Below are 21,818 nucleotides of genomic sequence, written 5' to 3' on the forward strand. Positions count from 1 at the left end.
AGTCACGATCTGGACATGTCATATGTATTATTGCGGGTTTTTTTTTAGTCCGAGGGGGCGTGGTGTTGCGTAGTGAACAGCTGTAAAGCCGACACTTCTCTCTTCTCTCTTCAAAACATATTAACAATGTTGTCGTTGAAACTGAGATGTTTAGGCATTTGCCTCTTCCCATAGCGTTAGTGCCTGTAGAGGAGAGACGAGAAAAAAATCTGTCATTTTGATCAAAACTAGCGTCTGTTTAGCTTAGATTTCTCCAGGAACCGAGGCACATAGAATTAAACTAACCCTAACCCTTGAAATCTCCCCTTTCAAATGAGCCATAGCATGTGTCCATAGCTATAACACAGAATACCCTGTGGTGCTACAAACATAAGAAATGGTCTGGATTGTAGGCACTCAATGTGTTAAAACAGAAACACATGGGCACTTGCAAACGTTGAGTTTCAGTCAGGACTTCCCTCATTTACGTCCACTTTAGCCTTGTTTTGATTCAGATTTAAAAGTCTAGTTCAGAATCGACATTATTTATGACTAACCCCCAGAGTCCAGTAAGTAACTACCCCCATACTTATTGTTTTAATTGTTATCAACACACTTAACTGGGGCCAGTTAGTGAACATGATGGTTTTTGCTGATGTGGAAGATCCTGAAACAGTGTCATGGGCCATTAGAGAAAGAAGAAGTTGGTGGCGTTGGCGTGACGTTCCTTTTGGCCCGTCGCCGGTGCGTGTTTGCAAACTGAAGGAAGTGTTGACTCCGTAATACTGAGTAAAACTGTCTGACTGTCTGGCCACAAAAGTACACAGTATTTCCAACCGCTGTGTTTGCTTTCCGATAGCCCCAGGGCAGCGCGTTCAGTGAGGGAGGCACACAGTCTGAAACAGGGAAGGGAAAAAGAACCAGCCTGAACGTTGAGTGTACTTGTAGTTGTACTGCAGTAGAGGTGGGTAAAGTAGCCACATACATAGGAGTTACACTGCTTTGAAGTGATTTTACTCTCGTAGTTATACAGTAATGACCCAAATAATGACTTGAATAAGAGTAGAAAAAGCTTTGTTGTTATTGAGCAACGGTGTCAAACTCTTCTGGAGTGGGTGCAAAAATGTACACATAGTTTGGTGCCACTAGACTTATATTTGACTACTTTTTATAATTTGATATAATATAATATGCTTCCATGGATTTTCATGATGCAGTTATTTGTAAAAAGCTCATGTTGACATATTACTTTCACATTATTACACGTTCTCTTTCTCATAATGTATGTGACACTCAGTTACTCAGCTCTTACATAACATTTTCTCTCATATCTTGGCTACTCTACCCACCAGACTGGTTTGTTCATCAGTCCCACTTTCTGTCACTGTGGCAGCTGCTTTTATGTTCAGGTCATTTGAATATTTCCTCTTCATCAGTGTGGTCAAACAGATACACATCTGTTCTTAGCAACAGACCGGGCGCTCGCTGTTGTGAGGAAATGAGAGTGAAGGGGGGGTTTCAGCAGAGCACGGTCATGCACGCCTTCAACACAGATCTGGAGATTCCTGTAGCGTTATCAATGGGCTGGTTGTAATGAGTTCGTAAACCTTGAGTCTGACATTACAGGATATCAGTGTTTCTCAAGTGGAGGGTCAAATGATTGAAATGCAGCCATGATCTTGGCTCTCAAGGACTGAAAGAAAGCTTAAAGGCCTTGTACCTGATGTTTTTCCTGGTAGTGGGATGGAAAGTTGCTGGCAGGTTACTGTGACTGTGACCCTTAAGTTGTGAAACTGGATTTTTATGCCTTTCAAGGCCTGAAACAGAACCCTGTGGGCAAATATTTAACATCAGAGTTTTAACAGGGCTTTGAAAAACATTACATTGATTGTGCCAAAACAAAAGACTTAACCTCTTAACTCCCACCTGAACGCATCCCGTTTTCTCCAGTTTGGCTTTACCCTAATCAAAAAGCTTGTTGGGGAAAAAGCACCAAAATTGCCACAAAAAATGAGAAGAAAACAAGGATGTAAACGCGACAAAATGTGACAAAATTTCAACAAAAATGTGACAAAAATTCAACAAAAAAGTGACAAAAATTCAAAAAAAATGTGACAAAAACTCAACAAAAATGTGACAAAAACTCAAAAAAAATGTGACAAAAATTCAACAAAAATGTGACAAAAATTCAACAAAAATGTGACAAAAACTCAACAAAAATGTGACAAAAACTCAAAAAAAAATGTGACAAAAATTCAACAAAAATGTGACAAAAACTCAACAAAAATGTGACAAAAATTCAACAAAAAAGTGACAAAAATTCAACAAAAAAGTGACAAAAATTCAACAAAAGTGTGACAAAAATTCAACAAAAATGTGACAAAAACTCAACCAAAAAGTGACAAAAATGTGACAAAAATTCAACAAAAACTCAACCAAAGAGTTACAAAAATTCAAGAAAAATGTGACAAAACTTCAACAAAAAAGTGACAAAAATGAAAAAAAAAAAAAAAAGGTGACACAACACAGCAACAATGCGAGGATAAAGATCAGTTTTGTGGGTCTTAGCTTTCAAATGAGGTGCTACACAGGCCTATATAACAGCCAAAGAGGACAGAATGCATTTGGTTTAGGCGGGTGGTAAGAGGTTAAATGACATTTAAAAAAGTTGATCAAAAATACAAATACAATGTTCTAAAACTATTCAACTGCACTTTTGGCTGCTCAAAAGTTGACCGTTTCTTTCCTCTGTATAAACTCCACACACATTCGTTTGCCGCCAGTTCCCAGGCAGAGAAACCCTTTGGGAAACGCCATGAAAAGACTCATCCTCCCGTCAGTCCATCCCTCCCATTTCAACAGCGCCTCCCCCATTAAGTTAACCACGGGAACGCCGTTAATCCCAACGTCACATACCAGTGTCCAGAGCCAGCGGCCCCTCACAGGGATTCCTTAAGTCGTCTATACTGTTGTTCACTGGAGCAAACATGCCTCGCTCATGTCTCTCCCGTTGTCCCCACAGATCCAGCAGAGCCTCCTACGTTTGCGTGATGGGACGGACGGACACGCCGCACGACAGGTAAGCACTTTCCCCGCTTCTTCTCTCGTCATACAGGCTTTGTAATCTTCAGAGAACCTGGATAAACCGACAGAGGAGTACAAAGAGTTAGCAGTCGCTCTTAGTCATTGCAGTTTTCTATAAGAAACAGAATCATTCCCGTATGTTTCGTCCCTGCAGAGGCTGGTTGGTGGGGATCATATTCTTCATCCTGGGCTTGGGGACGCTGCTGCCATGGAACTTCTTCATGACGGCCTCTCTGGTAAAAGCAACTTTCGAAACAGGAAAACAATGTGGCGATGTCCTTTTTTGTACAGTGGAACCTCAGGATGGGTTTGGTATTGGAAAAATAGTTAAGTTACTACCGGTATGGGAAAAATGAAAGCACTGAAAACATTAAAAATAACAATCTTATATCCTGTTGGTCCAGCGACAGCATTAAAGGAAGTGGATTGGGGGTTCAGCTCAAATAGATGATTATTGTTATAATTTTTTTTTGCCCAATATTTGCTAATTTTTTATGCACATTTTGTTCTTATTTTTGCCCGAAATTTTCCCTCATTTTAGTCATTTTTATGTCAATTTCCCCCCCCCAAATGATTCCCCATTTTTCACACATTTGTTGACATTGGAGACCAACTCGATATTGTGAATTTGCTGATCTTCTACACATTATTGTTCTCTTTACTGGTTCTGGACGACAAATATGTTAGTATCTGTAAAAGTCAGGAAAAAGTAGGGGGGGAATAATAATATATATAGTATTTTAACCTCTTACCACCCGCCTAAACCAAATGCATTTTGTCCTCTTTGGCTATTATATAGGCCTGTGTAACGCCTCATTTTGGTCACATTTTTGTTGAATTTTTGTCACATTTTTAATAATTTTTTGTAACTTTTTGGTTGAATTTTTGTCTCATTTTTGTTGAATTTTTTTCACTTTTTTGTTGAATTTTTGTCACATTTTTGTTGAATTTTTGTCATTTTTTTGCTGAGTTTTTGTCACATTTTTATTGAATTTTTGTCACTTTTTGGTTGAATTTTTGTCACATTTTGGTTGAATTTTTGTCACATTTTTGTTGAATTTTTGTCATTTTTGTTGAATTTTTGTCATTTTTTGGTTGAATTTTTGTCACATTTTTATTGAATTTTTGTCACATTTTTGTTGAATTTTTGTCACATTTTTGTTGAATTTTTGTCACTTTTTTGTTGAATTTTCGTCTTTTTTTTGCTGAGTTTATGTCACATTTTTGTTGACTTTTTGTCACATTTTTGTTACGTTTACATCCTTGTTTTCTTGTCATATTTCATAGCTGTTTTGGTGCTTTTTTCCGAAGACGCTTTTTGATTAGGGTAAAGCCAAACTGGATAAAATGGGTTCCGTTCAGGTGGGACTTTAAGAGGGTAAAGTATTGGTATCTAATTTTTTTTATGTGGAACCAGAGCTTATCAAACTGCTGTGTGCTGAGATCTTAAAAAACAACGTTGAACCTGATCTTTTACCCTGCACTTAAGAGATTAGGCCCCGTCGCCCACTTCATCTGGAGCCTGGTTATCCAGCTAATATCACAATTAATCACAAACCAATCGAGATCACAAATTGACTGGACGCTATGAACAACAAGCAAAGATTATAGTAACAAGGCCTTTTTTCTTTAGTCATACGGTGACCTGGCGGGACCCCCCCCCCCCTGATCCCCTGTGCGTCTCGTGACCTCAGTAACTATGCAGGGCCGGCGCACGAGGGAAAGCTTGTGTCCTCACACGGGCTATTTTCAGCTGTTTACTGATACAACACCAGGCTCGGACTCAGCACATCACAGCTCCACTGTCATTGACTTTCGATAACGGGGTGAGGCGGTTTGTGGGTTTGAGGGAGGTGAAAATAGCCGTTTTTCAAGCAGTGGTCACATTTTCTGTCCCTATGTTTTTATATCCATTAAAAATATATAAATAAATGCATTAAAAAGATACCATATATGCAGTACTTCTTCTATAGATGCAGTACCCTAGAATTTCCAATAAACTTGATGATGCCCATTTTGTGAATTATCATGTGGCGCGACCATCAAGAAATTGAAGGACTTTTATTTTGAAATTAACCCCTTAACTCCCACCTGAACCGAGCACATTTTCTCCAGTTTGGCTTTACCCCAATCCAAAAGCTTCTGGAACAAAGGTGTGAAAATAGAGACAGAACTGAGACGAAAACAATGACGATGTGGCAAAAAAGTGAGAAAACTTTGACAGAAAAGTGACGAAAAAAATGTGACAAAAAATGACAAAAAAAAAAGACAAAAATGTGACAAAAAAAGACAAAAATGTGACAAAAAAAAGTGACGAAAAAATGACAAAAAAGTGACGGAAAAAATGTGATGAAAACAATGACAAAAAAATTACAAAAATGTGACCAAAAAAAGACAAAAATGTGACCACAAAATGACAAAAATGTGACAAAAAAAGAAAAAATGTTTAAAAAAATGACAAAAATGTGACAACAAAAATGAAAAAATGTGACCAAAAAATGACAAAAATGTGACCAAAAAATTAAAAAAAGTGACGAAAAAATGACAAAAATGTGACAAAAAATGAAAAAAATGACAAAAATGTGACAAAAAAATGGAAAAAAAAAGTGACGAAAAAATGAAAAAAATGTGACATAAAAATGACAAAAATGTGACCAAAAAAAAAAGACAAAAAATGACAAAAAAATGACAAAAGATGTGACAAAAAAAATACTAAAAATGTTACAAAAATCAGTTGAATACCCCCAAAAAAATCTGATGACGTGAGGAAAAAGATCCATTTAGATGAGTTTTGTAGATCTTAGCTTTCAAATGAGGCGTTACACTGGTCTACAGGATTTGGGTAAAGCAGAACTGGAGAAAATGCTCTCGGTTCAGGTGGGAGTTAAGAGGTTAAAAAAGCACTTTGGTCTGCCAAGTGTTGTTTCAAGTGCTTTATAAATAAACTTTGATTGATTGAAATTGGTTGAAGGACAGGAAGTATCATCATACACCATCGAGGCCTCATGGGAGCAGCCTGTCGGTGTCTTACTCTCACCTTTGGAAAACAAGGGAGCTAAATGAAAAAAATATTGTGATCATTTGGTGATGTATAGTCCTTGCAGCTCCAGTTCAGATGATTGTAAAATAAAATGAAAATAATCCTCCCTTCGTGTCTCTGTGATGGCAGTATTTCCAGAGGCGCCTGAACACCACAGAATGGAGCAACGGGACGTCGGTGGAGCGCAAAGAGTATTACTTCAACAACTGGATGACCCTGCTCTCCCAGCTGCCCCTGCTGCTCTTCACACTGCTCAACTCCTTCCTCTACCAGAGGTTTGTCTCTCTAAAGTCCAGAGCCTGTAATCTCAACTGTTAGAGAAGAGCAAGAATCCCCTTTCAGTACGCAGTCGTCCCCTAGAGTACAGGTTTGATCTGTTTATTCATTTAGCGTCTGAGATTGTGGATGATCTTGCTGTGTCAAAAGGCTCCAAGTATGTGAACTTCATGGTATCAGTTCTGACCAAAAGCGTGAGATGGTCCCGGGTTCGATGCACAAAAACAAGTACAATAGATCAGGACGGCAAGATTTTGACAAAAAAAAACAACAGCTTAAAACTAATTGTGATTTTTCTGACAAATACTGATATTCATTTAGCTATTTTGATATGTTTTATAGCATATATTTTATTTTTAATGTAATTGAGCTGCCTATGAACTTCTAATACTGCTGTCAAACATCATGGTACTCAGTTACATTTCAGCTTCATCAGCAACAAGATACAAATCTGCAAGAGGCAACATTTATAGACATGTTTATAGAGATGTCAGAAAGTATCCTTCACTTTAACCCTCTCGTGGTGCTCTCTCTCTTTCTACCGGTTCAGCTGCACCAAAGCGTTCTCTGAATCACAAGCTGCTCGTGTACGGTGATGATGAGAGGAGGTCATCGGCTCAACCCACTCCACGATGACCTCCTCAACCCGCTCCGCCTCTTGATCACGGAACCATTTTCACTGGGTCGCGAGTCCACAGGGAACTTATAGTCAATATTTTCCATCTGAAACTGCACGGAAACATTAACTGTGTCTGTTAAAATGAATGTTATTGGGGTGTTTTGATCATAATTTCAGTCTTAATGGGAAATCTACTGCTTGTTCAACAAACACAAATGCAATATTTTATACGATATATGACAAATTACAGTTATATTTGGGGCCTCGGCTTGTCATCTGAGGGGAAAGGTGCGTCCCAAAGCCCTGCCACCTGAGAACCACTGATCTAAAACAGAAAATAGTTCTTTACTTTAGGCTACAATGTTGAGGTTTGGCCTTGGGTGTTTTGGCAATGATGAAAATCATCCCTCCACGACGCAAACCCCTGCCTTAGAGGTTATGTTCCCACAGCAGCTAAAACCTAAATAAAGGTTAATCTGTAAACCTAACCTTAATCCCTGGAGATGTCTGGCTAACATGTGGCAGCGCCTTCAGGTAAAAGAAACAGTCTTAGATGTAGAAGCATCTCATCTGGCTCTGAAAAGGAGAGATTGTGCATTCAGCAGTCTGTGTATTGATTTAGTGAAGTGTTAATGGCTTCAGGGCTAATTGACCTCTTTTTAAAAGGTCCCGTCACTCCTGGCTCTGAGTGACCTCAAAGGCCTAAAGTGCACACCGGGTTAAAGTTAAAAATAAACATCCTGTCTGCGTCTTTAGTAATAGTAACACGATTGATCGCGGTCGCAGTGAAACGCTGCAGCCACGGTTTCTAATTAGCTAAGTGCTCTTTTATCAGCTGTGGGAGTCAGTCCTGGCAGCTGCAGCCTCTGGATAGAGATTGAGGAGAATGTTGTAAAACGCTTCAGCTGCAGTTTGCTCAGTAGTTGTCCACCGCGTCTAATTTCCTTTTTGATATCGATATCTCCCCTTATTCCGCGACAGCGCGCTACATCCACAAAGCTTTTTCATTGTCTTGTTTTCGTCGTTTTTGTTTGACGTTTAAGCTCCTGCACATCTGGGAATTTTTTTTTTTTTTGGTGGAGACAACTAGGGATAATTCTAAGCTCAAATTACATTGAATCTGCGGCTCCAGCTCGCTGCCTTTCTCACGGTGGCGCCGCCCGCACGTCCTGCAGCCCGGAGCTGCTGCAGACTCAGGACCGCACATTTACAGCAGCAGATACACGCTCTCCACGGCCGACTTTGCATGGTTTTAGCTGAAAAATACGACAAGTATTCCAGAGAAACAGCTGTGCAGGCGCTCTCCGTGAAGGAAGAGTTTCTCAACTTTTTACATCGAAGTAACTTCAACATTAGCACCGCAACAAAAGGAGAAAAAGACGAGGAAATGCCAGTCTTGCTGTAGTATCGTATTATTAGTCAAAGTTGAATCTGTCACAGATTTGGCATCACTTCTCTCTCATGTCAGAGACGCCTCTAGACTCAGTGAAATACTGTAATACTGTCTATATTCCAGTATTGTAAATAAGAATTCATTAGTATGATGTCAAAAAAAAGAAAAATACTAGGAAGGAAGTAGTAGTAGTAGTAGTAATATTATTATTATTATTTTTTTAATAAGATATGACACAGATGAACAGAGTCAGACCTGCTCAGATGATGGAACTGTAAAAAAACGGAGCTTTAGAAAAAGGTGGAGACTCAAACCCAAAGTAAAACTCATTATTTGATTTATATTTATACACTTGTATGTTGCTTGGTAGAGTTACTACATTTTGGGCACAACTGTGAACTGTTACAGTGAGTTCTTGTCACAAAATAAAGTACAAATATATATATTCATAATTATCGGTGTCATTATCTGTTATCGGTATCGGGACATGCGGAATTATTGGTTATCAGTTCAAATTGGCATTATCGTGCATCACTAGAGACAACGTGACCACTTGTCTTTTGGTCAGGCAGCGTGTGCTCAGTTGGAGACAAAAAGCTGATGGACGGCGCTGTTTGTTCCGTGCAGGGTTTCTGAGATGGTGCGGATCGCGGGCAGCCTGGTCTTCATCCTGCTGCTCTTCATCCTCACCGCGGTGCTGGTCAAGGTGCCCATGGAAGAGGATCGCTTCTTCTCCGTCACCATGGCAACCATCTGGTTCATCAACTGTACGTTCTCACACACGCACAAGAACCTATTCTGGAAACTTCCCGGGGGGTTGGTTTGATGTGTGAAAGACTGAAAAGCTCTTGAAATGAACAAAGTTTACAAGTCACTGCACAAATGTTATTATGACGCAATGGTTTGTGTCTGGGCAAAGCAGGGAAAAACACCTGATAAAAGATAAAGTGCTGAACTTCTCTTGACATAAACGTTTCCAGAACAATGGGGGATCTGAATAAGAAAAATATGGTTTCATAGAGAACTTCCTCAGGCCTGTCCAAGCCCAAAATTTGAAAGAAGCTAATAGTTTGACAGGTTAATACTTTCTCTTCTTCTGAGTCACCTGGGTGTGTGTGCTCACGTCTCCCCTCCTCTCCTCAGCGTTCGGGGCGGTCCTGCAGGGCAGTCTGTTCGGTCTGGTGGGCCAGCTGCCTCAGAAGTACAGCGCCATCTTCATGAGCGGGCAGGGCCTGGCCGGGACCTTCGCCGCAGTCGCCATGCTGCTCGCTATAGCCAGTGAGAGACACGCACACACACACACACACACACACACACACACACACACACACATACACACACACATACAAACGCTAATCCCCCTGTTGCCTGGTAACTCGCCCCATTCAAACCGAGGTGAGCCAATGGCAGTGTCATCACGCTGCCCACACTCACACAGCAGCTCCACTGTAACAGCTGCTGGAGGGCAAGCTCTGCTCCGTAGTGCGTAGGAGTGAGTTATGCTCATGTGACTTTTAAACACTCAAAGAGCCCAAAGATTCAAATGGAGGCAGAGGACACGGCGGTATTTGATGAGAATTGACCTAGTTTATGGTTAAAGAGGATTTTAACTCTGTAGATTTATTCTGCAAATAAAATGTCTAGCACCTTTTGAGTGATGTCACACCCCCGACCCATACAAGTGTGAGGACAATATCGTCACGACAACATGTAACACAACTTTACTGAAGGGCAAAGTTTTCTCACACTGACTGGTGTCTCCAGCTCAGATCATGACAGACTCTGCTCATTACTGTATGAGGAGTGGGCGGGGCCTGAACTGACCTAAATGATGTACTTTTAAAATGATATAATATTGTAGTACTGCACACACTAGATCAGGGATCTCCAACCAGACCTTTCTTGGAAGCTCGCCAAAGGCTTTCTACACACACTTGATGAGAAATATTGTTTTGGCTTCTTGCTCCAAAGTAGCTCACAGTGTAAAATAGATTGGAGACCCGTGCACTAGATGAATATACTGTATGTAAGATGGACACAAACATGGAGAGTTTGTTCCAACGCCAAAAGCTTTTCTTTGTATCGGCTATAACTAAAACACTGTCTGTTATAGTCAGTGTATAACTCAAATCAAACTTATATGCTTCATATAAAGCATATGTAAAGGTATTGATGCTTTGTACATTTGAATTTAATCTAAGATTGTTTTAAATATAGCCTATTTTCCATAGGTTTCTTGACCCTTTGTCCTCACTTTTGAGCTCAAGTGTCCTACTTTTCACGGCACGGTGCTCCAGTGGTTTGCAATCGTGCTTTCCACCAGGACGGGGCCTTTCTGTGTAGAGTTACATGTTCTCCCCATGTCTGCATAGGTTTCCTCCGGATACTCCGGTTTCCCCTACCACTAAAAACATGTACAATAGGCCCGGATGAATGAGTGTGTTTGAGAGTGCGTGTGGGCGACAACGGATGGAAATTAGCCCAAGGCTACAATCCGGTGTGTCTTGTTCATTAACATGCACTGTCCCGACCAAACACACCAACTGGACTGGTCTGTGGAGAAGCAACCTTCAGTCGTGTTTATTCCTGTTAATTTCAATCAATTCCCGTTAACAATTGATGGAATTTTGCAACCCTATGCCCATGATCTGAATCACCTGGCTCTGTGTGTTTATAGCCTGAGGATATCCACTAATGTGAAACAAAAAACTAGCTCAAGGTCTTCTCACTTTATGCCCGCGGTGTTTACTCATGCTGGAGTGAGTGTTGACAGTTGAAAGGACGTTGAACCGTTAGATTAATATGGCAGCTCTGTAGACTCAGTCATGAACCATTGATCAGGGAAAACATTTGTGGATCTTCAGTTTGGATATTCCTAAAGCCGCCCCTCCCTTAGACTCAGACTGGCCTCTTCCCTCCAACTGAAATGTTGACATGAACCAAATTAAAACCCAGTGTACCAGGCAACATTACCTGTTAAATCATGTTTTTATGGCTTTAGGGAACAAAAGATGAGTTCATTAAAGACACTGAGATCTTACACCACACAAAGCTAATGTTTAATTCAAACCACATAACAGCTCCCAGAGAGCCTCGGTCATTGACATTTCCTCTTGGACTAACACACAATTGCACTTGTTTTCTGAAATGATGCAGCTCCAGTACAAATATTTGGTTAGCTATTAATGGGTGTGCTTGATAGCTTTCCCTGTGAGGAAGTTAAGTTCTATATTGCCTTCTTTCAAACCTATGTGGTATTCTACACATTTAAATAAGAGCACATCCTGTTTGTAATGAGGCCAATTGTTCCATTGTCAGTGAACAGCATGTGACCTCAAAAAGAATCAAACCTCTTTTAGGGTTTGTTTGCTTGTTCCGTGCACCACGAACCAATTTAGATCAACGTTTCCGAAGCAGAAAAGGCTCAAAATACTCAATCAAAGCTTTTCAATCTGTTTTTGTTTCCCCCTCAGGCGAGGCCGACTCGGAGACCGCTGCCCTGGGATACTTCATCACTCCGTGCATGGGAACGCTGTTGACCCTGTTCAGCTACCTGCTGCTGCCACGCCTGGTCAGCCCCCGCCTGCACATGTCATCCATACTCTACACATCACTCCCCGCGCTTCCTTTGACTCCGGGTCGTGTTTGTTGGTTTTCGTTGCAGGAATTCGCCCAGTTTTATTTGGACAGAAGCGGAAAGTACGAAGCAGGAACGGCCGATGAGCTGCTGAAAGGTGCGAAACCACGGTCAAATACGGACAAATAAAACGTTTTTTGTTTTACATACATACATATACATACCTTTAATTCTTTTTTTTGGTTCTTTGTTTACATTACCATTATCTGAACAATACTTTTTGTTCCTATACTACATTATTCTATATCTAGAACCATAAAACAGCTAATGTATTCCGTAAAAGACCATTTCTTTAACCAAAACATATTTTCTGATACAAGTATTTGATCCCAAATTCATTTTGATACCTGTACCATCTTCACTTCTATTTCGATACAATAAAGCCGGCCTTTTCAATAGGGGTCGATCCAGCCCCAACAATCTGCTCAGGCCCAGTTCCATAATAAGTAAATAATATTAGGCTTATTGCGACACACACGCAAATACAAAATCTGCCATCAACACCCACAGCGACGTAAACTCTCACTGGCACGCAGCGCTTGTTTAGCCTTTAGACAAGTGTCAGAACTCTGATAGAATGGAGTCCAGCAGCTGTAATGCTTTTGCTTACACATATCAAGTAGCCTTGTGCTTCAGGCCTTCAAATTGCCCTGCTATACTGGTTCCTCTTCACGGTGTCGAGGCCTGCTTATTCCACCCCACCCACTTTGGCCTCTTTCTGCTTTCGGCACTCCCTATGTCTTGACACTTCCGTTAGAGATTTTACACTGAAACAATCTACTGTGCAACATTTGTTTGCACTAACAAGTAAACACTGCAGTGTTTCTCTGCATGTACTGAAAATGTCTTTGTGTCCGTGAAGTATCTGATTGTCTCTTGACCTCTCCAGTCCTATGTAAACTGAGTGAAGGAGCAGGCACATGAAAACATTCTCTGATTTGTGTTTTTCGTGCCATTTGCGCACACATTTTTGAGGGGAATCCAAAGTTTTCATTTTTCTCAGAAATTTTGCTGTGTTAGCTTAGGGCGACAGCGAGTATATCCTTCTTTAGCGGTCCTGACATCATTTGGGAGTCTGTTTTGGCAGTGAGTAGGATCTCCTGTTACTCTGACGGAGAATAAGCGTGTATTTGTTTTCCATGAGTCACGGCGGTGTGCGCTCTTCACAGCCCGCTCCAATCTAATCAATTTAGTGGACCATTATGTCATTAAGTCAGTTGACTATCCATTTATCCGCTGACGGACAAAGACAAGGCTGTTAAACACACACTGAGGCCCACACGCGCTGCTTTATCCACAATCAGACACACTTTCCATTCTGTCCGCCATGGTGCATAAAGCTAATTGAGTTAAGACTTCAAAAGTATTGAGAGATACTCAACCATAACAAGAAACTTCATAACTTACATTTTAAGATTAAAGATGAATCGAACACCAGCCCAAAAAGTCAAGCTCGTCCATGTGTTATTCAATAGACAATAAAACTGGCCCTATAACAAAGCCTTGTGGTACGCCTTTCCAGATGACAAGCCGGTGGAGAATGGGAAGCTGAACGGCCACACAAACGGCTCGGTGCCTAACAGTTCGCCTGACAAAAGTGACGGCCCCACTGAGATGGAGCTGCAGTCCAGTCCTGACAAGAGCAAGCAGGCCTTCCTCAGCCTGGAGCCCGAGGAGCAGAAACGGGGCAAGGCTTCTGTAGTAGAGGTCTTTAAAAAGGTCAGTCGCCGGGTGGTCAACACTTCATGTACAAGAAGTCTCCAAAAGCTTTTCTTATGGAGGGAAATGTGTCCTCTGCTTCATCAAGTGTCGCAATACTTTCAATACTTGTGTTTGGAGGCGTTTTTATTTTGACCAGTTATATCGTACGGTTGTCCAGCTGGTTTTTGGGATACACAATTGGAATTTAAGGGCCCACAGTTGTTAATTTTTTCAGTACAAAATGGTCAGTGATTTTAGTTTGTGTCTGTGATGAAAGGTGCTGTGTGTTTGTGATTCCCAAAGTTAAAAACCAAATCCCTTTGTGTCCCGTTTCAGATCTGGGTGATGGCGTTCTGCGTGACCTTCGTGTTCACAGTCACCCTGTCCGTGTTCCCCGCCGTCACGGCTGACGTCAGGACTATATTTTCAGGGAAATGGGGTACGGTGAACAGTCTGTGGACTACCTTAGCCACATATTAAGCATCTTTTATTAAGATTGTGCTGCACTTTCAGAGAACTACTTCATCTCCGTGTGCTGCTTCCTCACCTTCAACATCAACGACTGGATGGGCCGCACAGTCACCACAGTTGTCCAGTGGGTGAGTGCTTTGGAAATACTCAAACCCTGCTCTCACAGGGTCAGTGCATCCCCACTGACTTCATTAGAGGTACACTTCAGTCAGAGCTTAGAGACAAGTTTTTGGTTGCAATAATTTTATAAATATTTTTGAAAAACAATTGTTCTAGAGCAGGGGTCCCCAATTAAATCAGCTCAAGGTCTGCAAACATTTCTTTCATAACCCTCGATTGATTGATTTGACATATGTCCAAGGTCCGGACATATGCAGTCATTGCGTTTGAAAATGTTAACACATGAGCACAGGTTGTCCATTTACAAAGCAGAGCTGATCAATTACTTAATAATTTTGCCATTTAATTTCAATGTTATTCAAATTGTTTAGATCATTTTTAATTCAGCCAAGTATATTGAGAAGATGAAAAGGCTTCGGGGTCCGGACTAAACCTTTGGCGGTCCAGATCTGGACTGGTCTGCCAGTTGGGGACCCTGGTTCTAGAGCAACTTTTCCACAGAATTGGATCATTACATTCATCTTCCAAAAACAGGCATGTTCAGTGTATATCTTCACACCAGAGCCTCTGAACATCTTTCCACCATTTCTTCAACTGAAAGTCAGACTGTTGCATAAAAGCGTTTTTAGCTGCACTGTGACCTGTGAGCACAGTTCCTGGAGGTGCTCAGTATCTGAGTGTGTGTTCTCCAGCCCGGCAGAGACTCCCGCCTGTTCCCCGTGCTGGTGGTGTCCCGCGTGATCTTCGTGCCCCTGCTCATGCTGTGTAACGTCCAGACGCGCTCCTACCTGCCCGTCTACTTCCCCCACGACGCTGCCTTCACCGCCATCATGGCGCTCTTCTCCTTGTCCAGCGGATACTTCGTGTGCCTTTCCATGACCTACGCACCGCAGTGAGTACAGTCTTTAACAGATGTCTGCTTCTACAGTGCACTGAAGGATAATATAATACACCACTAGAAAAAAGTCATTTCATTATGGATTTTATATATACTATATACATATATTAGGTGAAAAAAAATGACAAAGCCTTATTTCTAACATTTACAAGAGGAAACCACTGATTCAGGTCTAAACTGCAAACTATTTTGTCACATTTTAGTCAAAGCATTATTGTTTTACCAACTAAACTTGCAGTAAAACTAAAGCAAAGGAGGTAATGATCATTTAAGGTCATTTAAGTTTCCTCTCAAAGGAACAGGTCTTTGTCCCTGTGGGAGAACAAACACAATAAATCATTCATTATACTTAAATATTGGCTGTTATTTAATATATATAATCACACAAACAAAGCACCACGCTCACCTGCCTAATCTCTGAAGCACACTCGAGCGGAGGCGCGGCCGCCATCACGCCCTCCATCGCCACGGCAACACGGTGACGCACGTTAATGAATGACCCGTGTTTTTCCAGGATGGTGGAGCCTAAAGACGCAGAGACGGCCGGGGCCTTGATGACCTTCTTCTTGGCGCTGGGTTTGTCCATCGGGGCGGCGCTCTCGTTCCCCCTCAGAGCGTGGGTGTAGGAACTTTAAAAATGTAAAAATCGTGGGGCCAAAAGGCTCTTGAAACATGACTGAATAAGACGAAACGCGTGAAACGGGTTCCAACGATTCCCTCTTTTTGTTATTTATGTTTTTGTAAGTTGTTTTTCCCGGGCATTTAAATACAAAAAGGGAGATTTACTTTTCTTATTATGACTATTCATATTTTGTATATTTAAACCACACTTTAGTTGCGTTAGTGTAGATAGATTTTTTTATTGCAATGAACAAATAGAAGTTCTAATAATAATTAGGATGTTTGTAAATCCCATGTTATTTTCATTCGGCGGTGTTTGGCGCCATCTGCTGGTCAGAGAAGTACATTTCACACAAAGAGGACAGAGCAGGTTGGACATTTCTTTGTTACACGAGGAACTAAAACAAGCAATGAACATGACTTCACTTACCGTATTGTTTTCTGACATCGTGCCAAGTGATTTTAGGAAGAGTTTTGTCAAAGGAAAGTTTAAAATGGGGAATGATGTAGTTTAATGTCTTAGTTTGGAGCAGCTGACTGGGGTGTTTGCATGGATTTGTTTAGTCGGTTTTAAATTGTTACTTTTTACTAAAACTAGGGCAATTTGGAGCCCATTCTGTATGTTTTAGTTCAGAAATAGTGAAAATATTTTTAAAAAACAACTATGAAAAATGATTATTTTTTTAATGTCAAATGTTTTTTATTTCAGATAAAGCTAAGCTAGCATTTACGTTACAATAATAATGTTCTTTTCAGATTTTTTTTACAATGACATCGCTCATCTATTTTCACTGCGTACATTCATCAAAAACTCTAAAGCCCTAAAACCGATTCATCTGCAGTTTGGACGGAAATTTGACACAATCTTTTGCTCAAAAGTTTCCCCCGTGTGTCCAATCACGCCTTTGTTTGATTGGCTGTTTGAAATGTTACAAAATGAAATATGCCAAGATTGTTGTGCATTTGTGACATTAAAAGTATTAATTTTGACTTGCTGCCGCCTGTAGAAACCCTGTGTTACAGCTGACGTGTTCATGATTTCAGTTCCCAGTGTACATGTTTTGGCTGGTGTACACTGTGCCATGTGTTTTGTCCCTGCCTCACTGTACGACCTGTGACCTACGATTTTCGCATGACCAGTGATCGTACTTCGTAGACGGCCAAAATCACACAGTGTGCATACGACCAGGAGACGAAATATTTGAAATGGGACTGAAATATGAATCTATCAGCTGAGACACCACCTGAGTCTCTTCAAATGACTGTAATGAACTTTTTATTTAAAGTTGGAGTAGGAATGTTGGAGTAGGACCTAAAAAGAACTGCCTTTGCACTGTGCTGATTGTTACATGACGACATTGCCCCGTCCTCTTCTCCAAAGTAGGACTGTGGTTGTTACGACTTTGGTCACTTTCCTCTTTCTCTATTTTCTGTCCATCACACTGATGCACACGCTGAGGAACATAGAGAGGAACACGCTGAGGAACACGCAGAGGAACACACTGAGGAACATACTGAGGAACACACAGAGGAACATGCTGAGGAACTTACAGAGGAACACACACAGGAACACGCTGAGGAACACACACAGGAACACACACAGGAACACACACAGGAACACACACAGGAACACGCTGAGGAACACGCTGAGGAACATGCAGAGGAACATACAGAGGAACACGAGGAACACACTGAGGAACACACTGAGGAACTTACAGAGGAACATACAGAGGAACACGAGGAACACACTGAGGAACACAATGAGAAACACACAGAGGAACACGCTGAGGAACACACAGAGGAACACGCTGAGGAACACACAGAGGAACACACAGAGGAACACACAGAGGAACACGCTGAGGAACACACAGAGGAACACGCTGAGGAACACACAGAGGAACATGCTGAGGAACTTACAGAGGAACACGCTGAGGAACACACAGAGGAACACGCTGAGGAACACACAGAGGAACATGCTGAGGAACTTACAGAGGAACACGCTGAGGAACACACACAGGAACACGCTGAGGAACACACACAGGAACACACACAGGAACACGCTGAGGAACACACAGAGGAACACGCTGAGGAACACACACAGGAACACACACAGGAACACGCTGAGGAACACACAGAGGAACACGCTGAGGAACACACAGAGGAACATGCTGAGGAACACACACAGGAACACGCTGAGGAACACGCTGAGGAACACACACAGGAACACACACAGGAACACGTTGAGGAACACACAGAGGAACACACAGAGGAACACGCTGAGGAACACGCTGAGGAACACACAGAGGAACATGCTGAGGAACTTACAGAGGAACACGCTGAGGAACACGCTGAGGAACACGCTGAGGAACACACAGAGGAACACACAGAGGAACACGCTGAGGAACACACAGAGGAACACACAGAGGAACACGCTGAGGAACACGCTGAGGAACACACACAGGAACACACACAGGAACACGCTGAGGAACACACAGAGGAACACACAGAGGAACACGCTGAGGAACACGCTGAGGAACACACAGAGGAACACGCTGAGGAACACACAGAGGAACACGCTGAGGAACACACAGAGGAACATGCTGAGGAACTTACAGAGGAACACACACAGGAACACGCTGAGGAACACACAGAGGAACACACACAGGAACACGCTGAGGAACACACAGAGGAACACGCTGAGGAACACACAGAGGAACACGCTGAGGGACTTACAGAGGAACATGCAGAGGAACACACTGAGAAACTTACAGAGGAACACACGAGAGGAACACACTGTGGAACATACAGAGGAACACACTGTGGAACATACAGAGGAACACATTGTGGAACTTACAGATGAACACACAGAAGAACACACAGAAGAACACACTGAGGAACTTACAGAGGAACACACAAATGAACACACAGATGAACACAATGAGGAACACACAGAGGAACACACTGAGGAACATGCCTATGAAGGCTGCTCATGTTGTGTAAATACTTGTGTAAAGGGCTAGTTTTCTAAGGAATCCGGCGCATCATTTCTTCAGTTGTTGAGATGTTGAAGTTGCGCCTGAACCTCTGTTTTAGATTCCGTTGTACATATGAGCTGTCCCCGGTGTTCCCCTAGAGAATGAACTTGTCCTTTGAATCGTGTGTTAGCAATAGCTTGAGCGTCTCACGTGTCGTTTGTGTGATCTGAAGGGAAGCCTATGCATCAACACGTGTCTGTGCAGAGCTGTCAATAAAAAGGACATGGATGTTTCCAACCGCACTCACCACTTTGAGAGTTGTTTTTTTTTAATGTTTTACGACTAGCAGAACACAGCCCAGTTACACTTAAATTGCACTTTAATCGTCATAAAGCTGAAACAACTTAATGCTTAAACAACAGCCAGCCTGAGGAAGAGATGCCCTGTAGTGGAGGCAGTTTGAGCACTGAAATGATCAAAGCATACTTGGGATTATTTCAGATTTTAAAAATGAAATAGAGTAGAATTTCATTAATTTCAAAGGAAAGTTTGTTTTAATGATGTTTTTCAATAAAAGATAATTGTAGCTTCATTTTGTCACTTACGCTGTATTGGCAAGATCCTGGAGCTAGGGGTTATTGTTTTCCTCACTTGACTTTGCTTTATTCACCGACACTGGTTCAGGTTAAGAAAAATATATAATTCTGAACAAAATCGATACAAGCTGCACTAAATCCAGCCTTTGGAATTGGAGTTACTACTTAAATAACAGCATGTTACGATAACAAAGTGTTCAATGCAGAGGAGGGAAGAGTAAGATTTAAAATTTAACTCAAGTAAAAGTAACGTTACAGTAAAATCATTTTATTCAAGTAGAAGTACTAAGTAGTGGCCTAAATATTTACTCAAGAGTAAAAAAGTATTTTGAGAAAATTTGACTTGAGTTCAGGGCAACTGTTGAGCTTAAAAGTCTGATTTATGTTTCATTTCATGCTTCAAAATGAAGACTTGTCTGAAATTTTTTTTTGTTTTATTCAAGTAATATTACTTATTATTCAAGTAGAAGTCAAAAAAGTGCTGTATGACAAAAATGACTTACACTTGCAAGTACTTGAGTAAATAAAACGGAGTACTACCCACCTCTGGTTAAACGCCGTTTATACACGACAAACTAGTGCTGTGTGTGATGAAGCCTCTCCAAGCAGGAGGCCTCCTGAGCCACAAGGGGGCGCCATTGCTGTTGCCACGTGAATTGATGAGCAATTAAAATAAGAAACAATTTGAAGTGCAATTAGATGTTTTTTTTCTTCAAATATACGTGCTCCACTGGCAGATTCATTTCACTCACCAGCTCAGACCAATGGCCAAAGCCCGTTGGATGACGTTTTAAAGCTGTCGGCTCAAGTCAAAGCTCTTTCCACTAAACCGGAGCTGGCGACCGTCACAGCCTCTTTTCGCTTAGTCCCACCGCAATTTTGGATGGTTTGAATAAAAAGGTGTCTCTCGGCGTCGAACTCTTCAGACTCTTTTCTGGCCCAAATCTCAAATAAACAAATGTATATAGTCAATGTGTTCACCCCCAAAAACCACACACAGTCACGTCTCCGTTCCCCGTATTTATTGAAAACCCAGCAAATCGTCATCTATTCCTGTTGGCGTCTGTACAGGTAGGGGGCGCTGTGGTAAACTTGTCATTCTGTCGTCAAAGAAAACACATAAAAGCCAAAACAAACACACACAAAAAAAAAAAAAAAAAAAGAAGGAGGGGACAAAGAAAGAGTATAAGTACATCGGGGCAAACGCAAACAGAACTTGGACTGGTTTAATCCACTCGGTACACGGATGATGGGGCTCTCGGACGCCGCCTCCTCGTGTGTGTGTGTGTGTGCGTGTGCGTGTGTGTGCGTGCGTGTGTGTGCAGTGGGACAGTGTGCGGCGCTCATCGCTTCTTAGGGGGTTGGGCTGTGCGGGGCGGGGTGACCGGGCGCCCCGCGTTCATGCCCCCATACTGGTACTTGGCTTTCTTCTCAGAGGGCTTCAGGATCTGGACACAGACACACACACACACACACACACACACACAGACACACACACACACAGACACACAGACACACAGACACACAGACACAGACACACACACACACGCACACACACACGGGGCAAAGGTTAAGGTTAGATTTCTGGAATAATCAGAAATAATCCGTTTTACAGGGTTTCTACAGGACCTTTGAACTCCCACCTGAACAGAGCACATTTTCTCCAGTTTGGCTTTACCCAAATCTAAAAGCTTCTTGGAAAAAAAGCCTCAAAATAGCGACACCAATGAGACCAACAAGAGGATGAAAATGCAGCAAAAGAGCGACAAAACCTGATTTTAAAATAAAAGTGATGAAAAATGTGACAAAGCGCCAACAACGGAAGGAAAAAGATCCATGTAGATCTGTTTGGTCGGTCTTAGCGTTCAAATTAGCCTTTACTCTGGCCTATAGGCTGTAAGCTTTTAGATTTGGGTAAAGCTGATCAGAAATGCACTCGGTTCAGGTACAGAATTTTAGTGAGATCCTGCAGGTGAGGATGAAAACTTTTAGTTTTTTATTAATTTGAAACATTTTCTGTAGATTACTGATAGAAATATGAAGGAAATGTCTTCATATAAAAATAAGACCTTTTATGTTTAAAAATGTCTCTATTTTCAGCGACAATTTCTTAAGAATGGATCGAGCCAGGTTTACATGGTTGTATTTTGTGACATATTTGTTAAAAACACTTTTTCTGAGGGGACTTTAGATGTCTTATTTAGTTTTAAAAGAAGCTGTTTTTAGTGGAAAAACCCGTAGACGATAGTTTGGAGTCTGTGGGAGCAACTCGAGCGTCGATATTGTCGCCAAATAAATCTATGGAGAAACATTGAATCAGTAAATAATAAAATCTGATTTTTTTTTTTTAATTTCCAGGTGAAAGTTTATTTAAAGGCACACTGCGTAACATTTTGGACTATACTGTC

The 21,818-nt window shown here is 41.5% G+C and overlaps 3 protein-coding genes across 4 annotated transcripts in view; 1 reads left to right on the top strand and 2 right to left on the bottom strand.

Moving 5' to 3' along the window:
- The window catches only part of LOC306980290 (equilibrative nucleoside transporter 2-like), a 313,304-nt gene extending 296,729 nt beyond the window's left edge, over positions 1-16,575 (top strand). Inside the window, exons 1-12 of one of the 2 annotated variants that reach the window (XM_079579635.1) lie at positions 3,002-3,058; positions 3,218-3,299; positions 6,233-6,378; positions 9,019-9,158; positions 9,535-9,669; positions 11,865-11,962; positions 12,056-12,125; positions 13,551-13,747; positions 14,066-14,168; positions 14,243-14,328; positions 15,013-15,212; positions 15,733-16,574. In XM_079579635.1, the coding sequence (XP_079435761.1) occupies positions 3,030-3,058; positions 3,218-3,299; positions 6,233-6,378; positions 9,019-9,158; positions 9,535-9,669; positions 11,865-11,962; positions 12,056-12,125; positions 13,551-13,747; positions 14,066-14,168; positions 14,243-14,328; positions 15,013-15,212; positions 15,733-15,844 (1,398 nt within the window). In that variant the 5' untranslated portion in view covers positions 3,002-3,029 and the 3' untranslated portion in view covers positions 15,845-16,574. Of the gene's footprint in view, positions 1-3,001; positions 3,059-3,217; positions 3,300-6,232; positions 6,379-9,016; positions 9,159-9,534; positions 9,670-11,864; positions 11,963-12,055; positions 12,126-13,550; positions 13,748-14,065; positions 14,169-14,242; positions 14,329-15,012; positions 15,213-15,732 lie in introns of those variants that run through there. The other variant, XM_079579636.1, reaches the window with a different exon arrangement.
- Positions 16,576-17,085: 510 nt separating this feature from the next.
- Positions 17,086-18,594, bottom strand: LOC306981116 (uncharacterized protein). The gene is made up of 2 exons (XM_079580670.1): positions 17,576-18,594; positions 17,086-17,413 (listed from the first exon to the last, which is right to left on the bottom strand). Exons 1-2 carry the CDS (start codon positions 18,580-18,582, stop codon positions 17,263-17,265), a joined length of 1,158 nt encoding a protein of 385 aa, XP_079436796.1. The 5' UTR covers positions 18,583-18,594; the 3' UTR covers positions 17,086-17,262.
- A 2,120-nt stretch (positions 18,595-20,714) lies between these two features.
- LOC306980298 (serine/threonine-protein phosphatase PP1-beta catalytic subunit) overlaps positions 20,715-21,818 on the bottom strand; it is a 39,518-nt gene continuing 38,414 nt past the window's right edge. Inside the window, exon 8 of the mRNA XM_079579645.1 lies at positions 20,715-20,858. Coding sequence (XP_079435771.1) covers positions 20,754-20,858 — 105 coding nt within the window. The 3' untranslated portion in view covers positions 20,715-20,753. The remainder of the gene's footprint in view (positions 20,859-21,818) is intronic.

This window comes from Gobius niger, assembly GCF_951799975.1.
Source record: "Gobius niger genome assembly, chromosome: 21".
Lineage (NCBI taxonomy): Eukaryota > Metazoa > Chordata > Actinopteri > Gobiiformes > Gobiidae > Gobius > Gobius niger.

Bases quoted from the DNA above. Each gene is read 5' to 3' on its own strand.
- LOC306981116 (XM_079580670.1), bottom strand. From the start codon at position 18,582: ATGTTCCTCTGTAAGTCCCTCAGCGTGTTCCTCTGTGTGTTCCTCAGC. The intron at 17,414-17,575 runs GTTCCTCTGTAT...TGTGTTCCTCAG, and splicing joins TTCCTCAGTGTGTTCCTCGT to CGTGTTCCTGTGTGTGTTCC.